The sequence below is a fragment of the Pempheris klunzingeri genome, chromosome 1 (genome assembly GCF_042242105.1).
Source record: "Pempheris klunzingeri isolate RE-2024b chromosome 1, fPemKlu1.hap1, whole genome shotgun sequence".
Taxonomy (NCBI): Eukaryota; Metazoa; Chordata; class Actinopteri; order Acropomatiformes; family Pempheridae; genus Pempheris; species Pempheris klunzingeri.
In genome coordinates, this window is record NC_092012.1 from 28,985,619 (window position 1) to 28,998,729 (window position 13,111).

The 13,111-nt window shown below is 41.9% G+C and overlaps 1 protein-coding gene across 1 annotated transcript in view; it reads left to right on the forward strand.

The window, feature by feature from the left end:
• Nucleotides 1–3,126: 3,126 nt before the first annotated feature.
• Nucleotides 3,127–13,111, forward strand: part of chsy1 (chondroitin sulfate synthase 1) — a 57,437-nt gene continuing 47,452 nt past the window's right edge. Inside the window, exons 1-2 of the mRNA XM_070829356.1 lie at nucleotides 3,127–3,842; nucleotides 7,590–8,085. Of these exons, the coding sequence (XP_070685457.1) occupies nucleotides 3,532–3,842; nucleotides 7,590–8,085 (807 nt within the window). The 5' untranslated portion in view covers nucleotides 3,127–3,531. The remainder of the gene's footprint in view (nucleotides 3,843–7,589; nucleotides 8,086–13,111) is intronic.

A 13,111-nucleotide genomic window follows, 5' to 3' on the forward strand; every position in this document is an offset into this window, starting at 1 on the left:
ACTGCTCATTAGTTTTTGAACTGGCAGCACTAAAGCACAGTGTTGACTGAAACGGTGAGGGCTTTAAGGCGTCATGCATCATAATTTGGGGGCCCACAGGAGCGCTGGTTGTTCTCTGATGACCTGATGATGTTTAATATCTCAGCAAATGTAGATTCCAACAGCTTATAAAAGAAAACAGATGTCAGTCGTAACCTTTGGTATTTCCTTATACTTAACTGTGCTTAGTGTGACGTCTGTCTTCAGTAATGATTGGAATGACAGCGGTAAATAACTTCCACTGATTTAAAAGTAGTGGCAGCATGAATGTTGAGTTTATGTATAGTTTTTAAGATCTCCTCTGTATCAGCAAGGATTCTGATCCCAGAAACCCAAACTTGAAGTCTCATCAAGTCTGCTTGGTTTTTATTCACTGCTTTTCAAACAGTCAACAAGTCCCATGAATAGTTCAGCACCACTGTGCCAGTTGGTCTCTCAGTACTTTCTAACTTCCCCGGTCCTGTCTGCTGCTCTGAGCCTCGAGCCCTTTTGTGTCCCACTGAAGACGTAAATCTTTAAAAATGGCTCACAGATGTATTCCTTTTTTTTTTTTTAAGGCTCAGTAATTTCCTAAACCAGCTGGACTCCCAAGTTTTCAACAAATCTTAGTCAAACAGGAGCAAATGGTGCAAGAGTCAACTCAGTGGCAGATTAATCCATATTTGGTGTTGTGGTGAGTATTTGCAGCAACAGGATGTTGTATGTGGGATCTAATCAAAATGACAGCGTGTGCACTCATGATAATAAAGGAACACATCACCCAGTGCAACAGTGTGGCTCACTGATGGGTTTTTAATAGTTTTTGGGACAACAGCGGAGCTCTGTGGCACAGAGGAAGGACACTTTGTGCTTTGGATACACATCCAAGCCTTGCTGGCATGATCAGTGTTTTTCTGGTTTGGGTTTGCACGTAGGATTTGTTGACAGGTAAGCAGACGAGTGAGACCCACCCCCTGAGAAATGTAAACTCAGCAGTACACAAAGTTTAACCCACAATCGGTTCTGGTCATCTGCTCCACAGGTGATGGTGATAATTCACCTACTTCCTTTACACCTTGTGATCCCCTCATAAACCCTGCATCCCTGTCCCACACAGCGATGTGGTCCTTACAGTGAATAACAATTAATGGACTTAATGGGATGAAATGTGTATGAATTATTCTTCCTCTCACCATATTTATTTCTAAAACAAACGCAACAGTCACTTCTTTCTGATTGTGTGGCCTGTTACACTGTAAACCTGACAACCCTGTCAGTTAAACTGTGCTGGTTCCTTGTTGCCTGCAAATGCAACATGTTAGCACAATATACACATAATACACATAATACATGTGTTAGAACCGGAGTGTGACAAAGGGGTCCACAAGATTACATTACAATACATGATAATAATCAGAGTAGTCGCATTTATCCCACACCCACATATCCACACTCTGTACGCACATGCTTGCATGCACACATGCAGTCACATGCATCTAGACAGAGGCGAGAGGCTGACAGAGCTACAGGACACAGATATGTGTGTATGGATGTGTTCAGCTGCTGCACATTATGCAGATCGAGTCGAACGACAACTTCAGCTTGTCTGGAAACACTAAAACAAATGCTCAGGTTTCTCCTGACACTGTCTGGCTGCTGTAGACGACTACAACCACACGGGGGAGCTCCAGACCAGAGAGTTGGCTGAGAAGACGTGCTGCGTTTACGCTTTTACTACTTGATAACTTTAGTGATGTAAACACATGTAATGTGAAAATACACAACAAAAACAGTTAAAAAACTAGATTACATTTTTAGGCGTTCACAAAACATTTCTTTGCTGTTTCGCGAGACTTTTCTAATGTTTATAATAATGTTTTTTTTCCACAGATCTGAGTTTTATTTTATTTTTACTTTAGGCTGTTCAGTTGAGCTTTTAGGGCGCTACTACACGGAAAAGCAGTGGTTCCCCATAATAAATTATTAGTAATGATAATCAATTATTATTGATATAATAATAGTAATAAGTAATCGTAATTTTACTGACGTTTATATCTATTGTTGTTGTTATATTGGTGTTGTTAATATAATAATAATAATAATAATAATAATAATAATAATAATAATAATAATAATAATAATAATAATAATAATAATAATTAATAATTGCCACAGAGCGCAACCCAAGTGTATATGCACCTAGCTTTATGTTGCAGATGGTCTCAGTGGTCCTGCGAAGTGGCATTTTCCCTTGGAGCCTGAACGAATCATCGTCAGACCGAATACCACTGTGAAGTGGGAGGAGCCTGGCTCCGGAAGTAAAAGTCACATTAATTCTTCCATTAACTGTATATAAATTCTTCTCATAGACCATGTTACGTTATTCACCGTTTATACGTCCATGCTCGGGGCTCTTCTACGGCTTGGATTAGACTGGAACTCTCCCAGAAAAAATAACAAAAATAGCAACTACCTCCTGGTTCTTTTAATAAAAAGTAGCGGGTCTAAGCTTGCGTGTATAAAATTGGGGGGCGGGGGACTACGACTCCCACAGTGCATTTCGGCAAGAAACATCCAATCACTGAGCCCAAAATGATATAACATGCACAGCTAACGGTGAGGAGAAACTAGATTATGCTTGCGAGAGAACTGATTTTAACTTGCAAGTTAAATCAATTCACATTGACTTTTGTGGTTAACTTGGGTGAATTCAGCAACAATGGCGCGTTTGCAATTCGGTCCCACTCTGACTCGCACTCCACGACTGGGTTCTTCTCCATGGCAACGGCAGCTGAGGCCCATGGGTATTGTAGTAGTTTGAGTCGTTGGCCAAGTATAAATGACGAATAAAACATGGTTTCACGGAAACAAAGTGGAAATAATTGAAGTGGGCGTTGATAACATACATATACACGATCACTTAATCGCCATGTTAAGTCATGTCATGAAAAAACAGAGACAGTGATACAGATTGAAGGAACGCACTTCCGGAACCAGCGACATCTGTGTGGCTAGAAGGGATTCATCCAGCCAGCCAGTCAGAGCGCTCCTACGGAAATGCCGTTGGGTCAAATCACTGTTAAACCCTTCGCGATCAGCTCCCTCGACAGTCCGACATACTTCCAACGGCGAGATAATGCCGAGAATGGGGCCGCTTTTCAAGGCAAAGACAGAAGCTGCTGCGTTTGTCGATCGGCGCTGAAGTTTTCCGATGGTTGGTAGCGTCGGACAGCTTGATGGTCAGACGGAGCGGCGGCACAGAGCGGTTCAGGTGGCGGCTTCAAGGAGACTGCTGTGATGCTACGTAGGCAACTGGAAGAAAGGGGCTTTTCTACCATGAGAGAGTGTGTGTGAGCCCGGTTTTCTGGAGACACGGGAGCTCTACCCATCCGGTTTTTATTATTTTTGTCTCATTTTATTTTAATTCAGTGCATTGGTTTGTTTTGTTCTTCTACACCTACGCTGTTTTAGGACACAGTGCGGACGCACGGCGAGCTGGTGAACTTTTGGGGAATGGCAGGTCGAAGCCGAAGAGCATGGTTTAGTGTTCTGCTGGGACTGGTAGTCGGGTTCACGCTGGCTTCCAGACTCATTTTACCCAAGGCGACCGAGTTGAAGAAAGCCGGACAGAAACGAAAAGCCAACCCCGCTGGCTGTGGGTTGAACGGGGGTCTCAGAAAGGAATACGGCGGAGTACTATGGCCACCGCAAGATAACGGTTCACCGGCGACCGAGAAGCCTGGCTCCAGGTCCAGTAATTTCCTCTTCGTTGGTGTCATGACCGCCCAGAAGTACCTGAACAACCGAGCCGTGGCGGCACACAGGTATGTGATGTGTCGGACAGGAATGCCGCTTTTCCCTCGAACTAGCCGCCCTGCTTTCTGTCTCACACGGAAGGTAACGGTCCAGCAGCCTCACTTAAAACTGCAGCTCTTTAATGGCCTGCTATACAAGCTAATGTGGACCGATAAAAACACTTCAGCACAGGCCTTTTATACGGCACATTTATTAGATGGCTACTTATCTCTACCCGTTTCCACCTCTTGTCCCTGCTCCACACCGCTGCCAGCCAGCCCTTCAGTAATGTGTAATCTGTTTCCACAATAGAATTAATAGGAAAATACAAAAATGTACCAAATTAGGTGCTGCGTAATGTGTGCTAATATATGTACTGACATGGTGGAAATACAAGCACAGCCTGGTGATTCCTTAATCCCCAAACACACATAACTAACTGTTAGCTATGTGCTGTAAAATTGCCATTAAAACTGCTTGTAATGCAGTTTCCACTTGTATGTCCCCTTCAGTGGCTTCTACTGTGGCTAAAATAATTTCACTCCACACTATCAGTGCATCATAATGTGACTCTTGATTGGAGCAATGTGATGTACAGACTGAGGGAAGTATTCAAACCCAAAGACTCCATGTTTCTGTGAGGCTGCTCCAGATGAATGTGTGTTACCTCTGCTGCGTCATTTAAACCCTCTTCTCCAAACTTCAGCCAGACAGATTTGGCATCTTGTGGAAACTTTTTGTGTTAGGACTACAATTAATCATTATTTGCGTCCTTAATCGGTCTCATTATTTCTCCATTTGTCCTAAACAAAATCCAGAAAACAGAGAAATGCTGTTATCGTAATCCTAGAATCCTGGGTGGTGTCTTTTTAAATGTGCTGCTTCGTCTTATCCAACAAGCAAAAATTATATTCAGTCAGACTGTGTGAGAGCCTGGCTTTGCAAATTACATAAATGATTAATCGATTCTAAAATTCTAAAAATTTCCCCTAAATGAATGCTTGACTAATTGCTGCAGTGCTACTTTAGGTTCTCCACTGGCATTTAAAAAAAAAAAAGCTCTGTGGTTTGGCTGCAGTGAATGACTTTGTACTGACCGATCCACTGGCAGGTCAGTGGGGTTTAAGAGGTCATCAAGCCTGATGTCTCCTAAGTGTCTCATTAATTCCACTGAACATGTATATGTTGGCATGGGATGTGCACAGCAGGACATTACTGGGACCATTAGAGCTGAACACTTGATTGAAATATCACTGAGTACAATATCCAAACTACATTGTTTTGATAAAAGTAAAATGTATCATATGTCACTGTAAATGAAGCATTGTGGTGCTCCAGAGATGGCCTGACCTTCAGTTCATATTCTCCAGACATACGGGAACACGCTTATTTGATATAGGCTGTGGGGGGGATCACATTATCTTCATCATTTTTATCTCTCTTTTCCAGAGAAAATTAAACGGAAAAATTACCTTTCCCACTAAATTCGTGACTCAGCCCTACTGCCGTCTACCGAGCATCACTGATATCACTGTGCAGAGCTCCTCAAAGTATATTAAAAGACCTCACCCTCCCCAGCTGCAGCCTGTTCACCCAGCTGCTGTCTGGCAAGAGATACAGAAGTATCTGCCGTCGCACCATCAGACCACAGAGCAGCGTCTTTCCTCAGACTCTGAGACTCCTTAACTAATCCTCCGCTCTCCACCATCAAATTAGTTTTTCTCATGTAGAATCACGGGACTACAACTTACATTTTGTTGTGGAACCCTGTATTGCAGACTGGCAAATAAATAAACCTTGTGCCTTTTTAAATATTGGGTCTGCTAGTCCTGCTTAAGGACTACAAGACTACCAAGACAGTATGCCAAACCAGGGCCTCTCAGACCATCTCATTTCAACAGCCACCTGATAGAATCACATCCGAGGTCTGACTGAGCGCTGGCATTTCCTCACTGCACTACATACAGAGTCATTCAGTCAGAACTCAATTTGTTTCTGTAGAGTTGTCCTGACATTTCTACTGAGCATGTCCTGGGACCTCTGGCTGAAGCTTTCACAATTTTATCGACTCCTGCACTGATGAGAAACAGTGTAGTCCTAGAAATGCGCTGGTGTTTTTCTCAAAAACAAGCACAAATCTACAATATGTCTGCACTCTAGAAAGACTTGCCACTAAAAAAAACCTTCCTGTGCGTAATGAAATAGATTTTGAAACGCTTTAAGGTACAGAAAGGTGATGAAGGGCAAAGACTGAGTGTATGCTCAGTTTAATGATCAATGTAAGTTAAAGTAATGTCATGTTCAGGTCAGGCTCCTCTGCTCCAACCTTGGTTTAGAGCTTTGTAGCCTTTAGGCCAGCTGGAAAAAAAACAGCCTAGTTTTGTTTCTTTTACAGTGTTTAAGTTAGGATAATTGTGTAAAATTCACAAAAGCTAAAACAAAATAATAAAGGAACTGCAAGTGTATTATGCAGATATGATGATGTAGAAAATACACTGAGTACGCCAGAAGAATCCTTCAATCCTTCACGTGCCTCTGGGTTAAGACGGTGTTGGACAGTGTTCACACCTGGACTGAATACTTATTTTCAGGTTTCAGTGGAATTATCATGCAGGCTAAGAGGAAATTGCAAGGACAAATATCACATGCCTGCAATCTCAGCGGTGATTATGAATGCAGTGAGAGCCGTTATCTGTGATGTTAGCTTACGGCCATCTGCAATAACTTATAGCGATGAGTATCAAAAAGCTAATAAGCTTAAGCTCAGTGTTACTTCTCAGGTCACCAAGTCTCTCAGATTTTCCTACGTTGAGGATTCCCTCTGCGCTCTTTGGTACATTAGTAGAGGAACCATCACACATCAGTCTCAGTGCCATTAACAGGTTACAGGACAGCGTCACAGTTTTTCAACGCAGACTGTAAATGTTTCCCAAATGTATATTCATCCTTTTTCGGATGATAAAAACCATGATAACTGACAACGTTTTGCACCACTTCTTTCCTCTAATGCAGATGTAGTGAAGAAAGTCGATAATATCTGATAGAAACATGCTTCATAGACTTCCATCCATAAGAAAAGTATCTTTAAAAAGAAGTTAAATCAGGGGTCCTTAAAGCCTCAAAGATTGTCCTAGTGGACTGTTCAGCTTTCTGAGTCAGACCCATGGGACAAGACACAGCTTCTGAATTTGGTGTGTGCTGCATTGTTTTGTTGTCCATTTCACATGTGTCAGACAGAAACACGCAGAACACATCTGTGTCTGCAGCATAAAAAGCATTTGCATCTATGTCTGCATCACTTTTATTGCATGTCTTGCCCTTTAATCAGTACAGCTGTCTACAGCAGCTGCATGACAGCTCACTTCACTTGCACGTTATGTGTGTGACAGGGACCTGAAGCATATTTTAAGATTTCTTTTTCCTGACTTGTGTGTGTGTGTGTAACTAGAGCAATTTTGCTTTGTATGTCTGAGATGTGAGTGCCACTGAGTCCACAGCAGGTCCGGTGGCTGAATGTATCGGGCTGCTGTGGATAAGAGGTTTCATTCTGGACCTATGGAGGGATGATGTTAAGAATGTACACTGCTTAGTGAAAAATATACACTTCCCCTGACACTGCTATACAAACTAGGCCGTATATGGTGTCCAGATTTCTGACCGTTTGTGTTCTGGCTCTGGTTTTCTTTCCTGTTACTGCAGGTTGTCGCATACAATCTTACTTTTTCATCAAACATTTTTCTGACTCCATCCTTTTGTTTGTGTGTGTGTATTTACAGGACGTGGGCACAGACAATTCCAGGTCGCGTGGAGTTCTTCTCCAGCGAGGGCTCTGACACCTCCTTACCCATTCCCATAGTGGCTCTGAGGAATGTGGACGACTCATACCCACCCCAGAAGAAGTCCTTTATGATGCTTAAGTATATGCACGACCACTACCTAGACAAGTATGAGTGGTTTATGAGGGCCGATGATGATGTCTACATCAAGAGCGAGAAGCTGGAGAGCTTCCTTCGCAGCCTGAACAGCAGTGAGGCCGTCTTCCTGGGCCAAACGGGCATGGGTGCCCGGGACGAACTGGGGAAACTGGCCCTGGAGCCTGGGGAGAACTTCTGCATGGGAGGGCCAGGGGTCATCATGAGCCGCGAGGTCCTCAAGAGGATGGTGCCCCACATCCGAGAGTGTCTGCAGGAGATGTACACCACCCATGAGGACGTGGAGGTGGGCCGGTGTGTCAGGAGGTTTGCCGGAGTCCAGTGTGTCTGGTCCTATGAGGTAAGATGGTTTAATTTTGTTTTCATATCTCACGTTTTATTGACTCCAGAACACGCGTAATTCAGGGTACATAACCCAACTAGATTTAAGACTTCACATTTAAGGGAGGGGTAGTATTCTTAGATTCCATGCCACTTGCATATCATTATCTCCTATGTCCACTCTGAATGAAAGGCCATAAATCTGGGACTTCAGTTGTCTCGGTTTTGTCTGAGAGAGGCCCACAGCGTCGGACTTTAAAAACCCCTGGTCTGCACTGTACAGTGAAGTACTTGCATTTGGGTGTGTACTTTGGGTCAATACCGAGTATCAATAGGAGTACTTAATCATACCATTAGATTATACAGTTTCTGTTCCATTGCAATGACTTCACACTTACATCGGTGTCAGTTATCACTCTGCTGCTGCTCAGATTTCAGGTGTCAGTAGCTGCCACAGAGGATCAGTGTGCCACTTGATGTCATAGGAGGAATACAAATGACTGGGAAAGAGTGTATTTTAGTTCCTTTTAATTCGATTAAAATTACAATGTAATCGATTACATTAAATGAATGAAAACAAAAAAAGTAGATTGTTGCTCGTTGTGGTGTGAGGGTCATTCACCCGACCCATTATGTGAGTCAATCCAGAATTTCCCCCCGGGGATCAATAAAGTATTTCTATCTATCTATCTATCTATCTATCTATCTATCTATCTATCTATCTATCTATCTATCTATCTATCTATCTATCTATCTATCTATCTATCTATCTATCTATCTATCTATCTATCTATCTACGGCCCAACCTGTAGAAGTATGTGTTAACCAACAACCTGAGCCCCACCCATAAACTTTATTTTTCACCCATAAACTTTACGCATTATAGCAGCTCAATAGTCACTGAGTACTGAGACAAGGACTGAGATATCACCTTGAGAGTGAATTCCATCAAAGTAAAGTAGTATAGATGCTGAAGGTGTTAATTGCCAACTTTCTGTTTCCAGCCTTATAGGCTTTTCTCAAGAGGGATATTTTGACTTGTCACAGTAGGAAAAGCACCAGTGTAAATAATCAAATGAATGAGGGCTGGATTCCATTTAGGTGCTTTAGTTTCTGGGCATGGCATTGCCAGTGCTGCTTTATTGTCACGACTTACTGGGACAGAACCGTCATTACTGTTAGTAGTAACCCCTGTGCTTTTCCTACCATGACAAGTCAAAATGTCTGCTGTGAAAAAGGCCTATTCTGCACTGGAGGCTAATGCAAACCATTGAACACTGTACCTGCCGCTTCATATCCCTGTAAATGACATACTCCGGTTCCCTCGACTCGATCCAAGTCGTGTCCCTGTGGCTACTTGCTACGTGCTGCGTTACTACTCATCATTCAGGGAGTTCTCTGTGGAATATATTGAGCTTCAGAATAAGAGGATTTACTGTAGCACTGTATTATACTGTACTGGTGTACAGATGGTAATAAATAATAACTAACTCTGTGTAGTGAATCATGAAGGATTCAGAGTACGGCTACAAAAGTTCATCAGGAAGAGAGCTGCATGATTGATTATGTTCTAGATATTCTTGTGGTTTGATGACTGATATCATGGCATTATATGTGTTCAGCAAGGTTATGTGCAGTCAGAATTGGACCTTACATACATTTGGCTGCTAACATCCATGTTTTTGAGTGGAATAAGAGAACAAAGCCTGTTTCTTTTCATCTCTGTCTTAACACAGTTATGACAAGGTGTAGGCCATCATAAGGTCACAGTGATCCTTGTTTTTGTGTGTTGACCATGACCTGTGAGCTAACCTTTGACCTGACTCAGTTTACAGAATTGCATTCCATTTATTGGTACACTGTGTCCTGCCTACACTGTTGTGTTATGTTTACACAAAAAGGTTTTGTTTTGTTTTGTTTAGAATGGTATGCTATTTTCAAGTGGTGTGATTGCACACACATAAATCACCTAAAGCACACAATACTGATGGCAGAGACATATGCAGCATGATGGCAGAGACATGCAGCAAACACGAACACAAATATTGAATCTAAATCGATCTGCATATAATATCAGTCAAGGGTGGACATAGCCTAAACTGGCATGTGTTCAATTCAAAAGACTAAAGTGAATATACTGTGAGTGTAAAAAAAGAAGCTGTGCCTGCTCTCACTAAGGGCTTCCTCTTCACTGTGCGGTTTAGGTTTAACCGTAGTTCAGTTCTGTAATTCAGCAGGCAGCTGATTTGAATGTTGAGTGTTTATTCCAACCAGCCTGCTCTGTGACATGTCTAGACATGGCTGTGCCGAAAATCTGTTGCTCACATGACCGGTGTTCACATGAATCAGCCCACTAAGACTAATGCAAATTACACACGAATGTGGAGGTTTGATGAAGTGACTATCTGAGTTGACAGGACATCGCTGAATGCTAAAATTTGTCTTCAGCATGTGCTGAGCTTGTGTCTGTTCTGTCAGCCACAAGAAGAAATTGGAATAGAGATCCACAGTTCACCTGTCTATGTTTAATGCAGGCTCCAAGGTAAAACTCTCAAATGGAGTTGGTTTAGTAGATATAGGTTATGTAGTAGTGAGCAAATCTGACCGTGCACTTTATGAATCTCACTGTTTCACATGAAAAGAGGTGCAAAACTGACAACTCTGTTCTATTAATAGACATTTTCACCAGCTAGTTCAATACAGTGTGGTTCAGGTAAATTTCAGGCAGAAATATGGACAAAAATGTATGCCCTTGTTACTGCTCTTTGACTATTTTAAGCATGAGGGACAGCTTCAGCAACAAAACTTGTAGAGGATGGCAGACCCGCCACAGTTACAGTGTACCGTAAAGCCTTCCTCTTTCCCCCTGTGTTGAATGCATTTGTTGTCATGGTAGCCATGTCCTGCTGTAATGACGGAGAATTATTGTGGAAGAAACAGTCTCCTCTCAAACATGAAACGAGTTCAGTATGTAGAACTACTGAATGGCTCTTTTAGTTTTGTCACCATAGCATGATAAAAGCCTTACAGGGTGGACGTCCAGTTGTGAAGATACAGAGGAAATTCAAGTGAAAGAAGTCTCTTGATTTATTTGTCAATTTAGCCCTTTACCCGACAAACTTTACTTTTTTTAAACAGCCACAGGACTGACTAACTATCAGGACTGTCTTACAGCAACCAACAAAACAACTGAAGTCACTGCAAGCCCAAAACAAAATGCGCCAAGGTCATCAAAATATCATTTAGTAAACAGGTCTCGCAGAAATAACCTCCGTATATAAACATCGCAGAAGGCAGGGAAACGGCCAGGACTTGTTTGACGGGATGAAGCGAAAGTACATTTTCTTCATACTACAGAAATTTGGCTTTAGCTTTGAAATTATTTCCTGGATTAGGATACTGTATGCTACCCTAGTTGTCTCAGTCCGTGTGGACTTCAGTATACCTCGTTTTCCCTCTCTCCCCTCTTGTCTTAGCGGTTGAACACTTTGCCATCTGGTTGTTTGAGGAGCAATTCATAAATTATCTCTTTATGCAGATGACCTCCTTTTCATACATGTCGAATCCTGCTACATCTCTGGTGGTAAATACGTTTGGCTCCTACTGAGGATACAAAATGAACCTCCACAAAAGTGAACTTCTTACCGTTAATTCTTCAGCCAAAAATATACCTCATTCATTTTATCCTTTCAAATGAACAACTGACAGATTTAATATTGACTAATATGACTGATTTAATGAAAGCTTTATGTATTTATTTATTCATTTTCAAAAATCACCTCCTCTTGAAAGGTCAAAACTTGACTTTGATAGATCTTCCATTGTCAGTGGGGGTTTGGGTTGACCTGGTTAAAGTGGTTGTCCTATCCAAGTTCCTATACCTATCGAGTTAACTTGGATAGGACAACCACTGAACCAGTGAACACCTAACAAACAATCCTAAGAACTAAGGACACGACTTCGTGTGCAGGTTGTGGTGTCCTACTTTGTAAGATGGGGTACAGAGTTCTTTATATCAATGCCAGCCATTCAGGATTCACCCTAATTTAACAGACTTAAATTCGTGACGAAGAGGTGACGGCAATATCCAGCTGACCACTCTCACATGTTCTGGTCCTGCCCGTAGCTCAATACATCCTGGTTAGAAGTTTTTTCAACACACTTAATATAGCGCATAAAGCTGCTATTATCTCTGTCCCTCTCCCGGCCTTCTTAGGAGTTCCCCTACAGCCTAATATGCTACTTCTAAAGTCACGCAACATGTTATTGCCTTCGTCACATTGTTGGCAAGGCAACTCATTCTTCATAAATAGAAACATGTTTTACATGTTTTCACAAAAGGTAAATGAAGGAAAAATAAGACTTCTTGTTTGATCTGTGATTTGTATGTTCTGTGACGTTCTGAATACAAAAAGTTAAGAATAAATAACTAAAAAACCTTACAGGGTGAAAGGATCTATCCCAACACAAAACATAGCAGAGGCATTTAGACAGAGACAGACGAGCCTGGGTAGACTACTGGTCTATTACAGGGTGAGCACACAGACACACAGTTGCAGTCGCAGTGTTTGAGAGGATGTGCTCAACTAATGCAATAAATAATGACCAGTGTCCTTGACTGTTGACTGATTGTAACAACTGCTGAATCATCTGCTCAGTGTACAGTCTGCAGTCTGCTGACTCCCCTCATAAGACCAAAAACTCCTTCAAAGTGCTCTCTCTCAAGTCTGTATTTCACATTTAATTGAAAACCCTGGAATGTCTGATTGCCCTTTGTTGACTTTTCTGCCATCAGATCTGATGTATATCCTCTGCAGCCTGAGTCTGTGATGCATTATGTATTTATTTAGTTATTGCTACATCAGTTGTCGCTGCAGTTTGATCTTAGTTATTATGAAATTCACTCCAACTGTAGACCACATGCTGTGTTCACCATCTGACATTCTTGCATCTCTGCTGATATGTCACAACACTAAGCCCACAATGCATGTCAAGATTAAAAACTAGAAAAACAAAATAGTGGAATTGTTTGATGCTGCTCATTG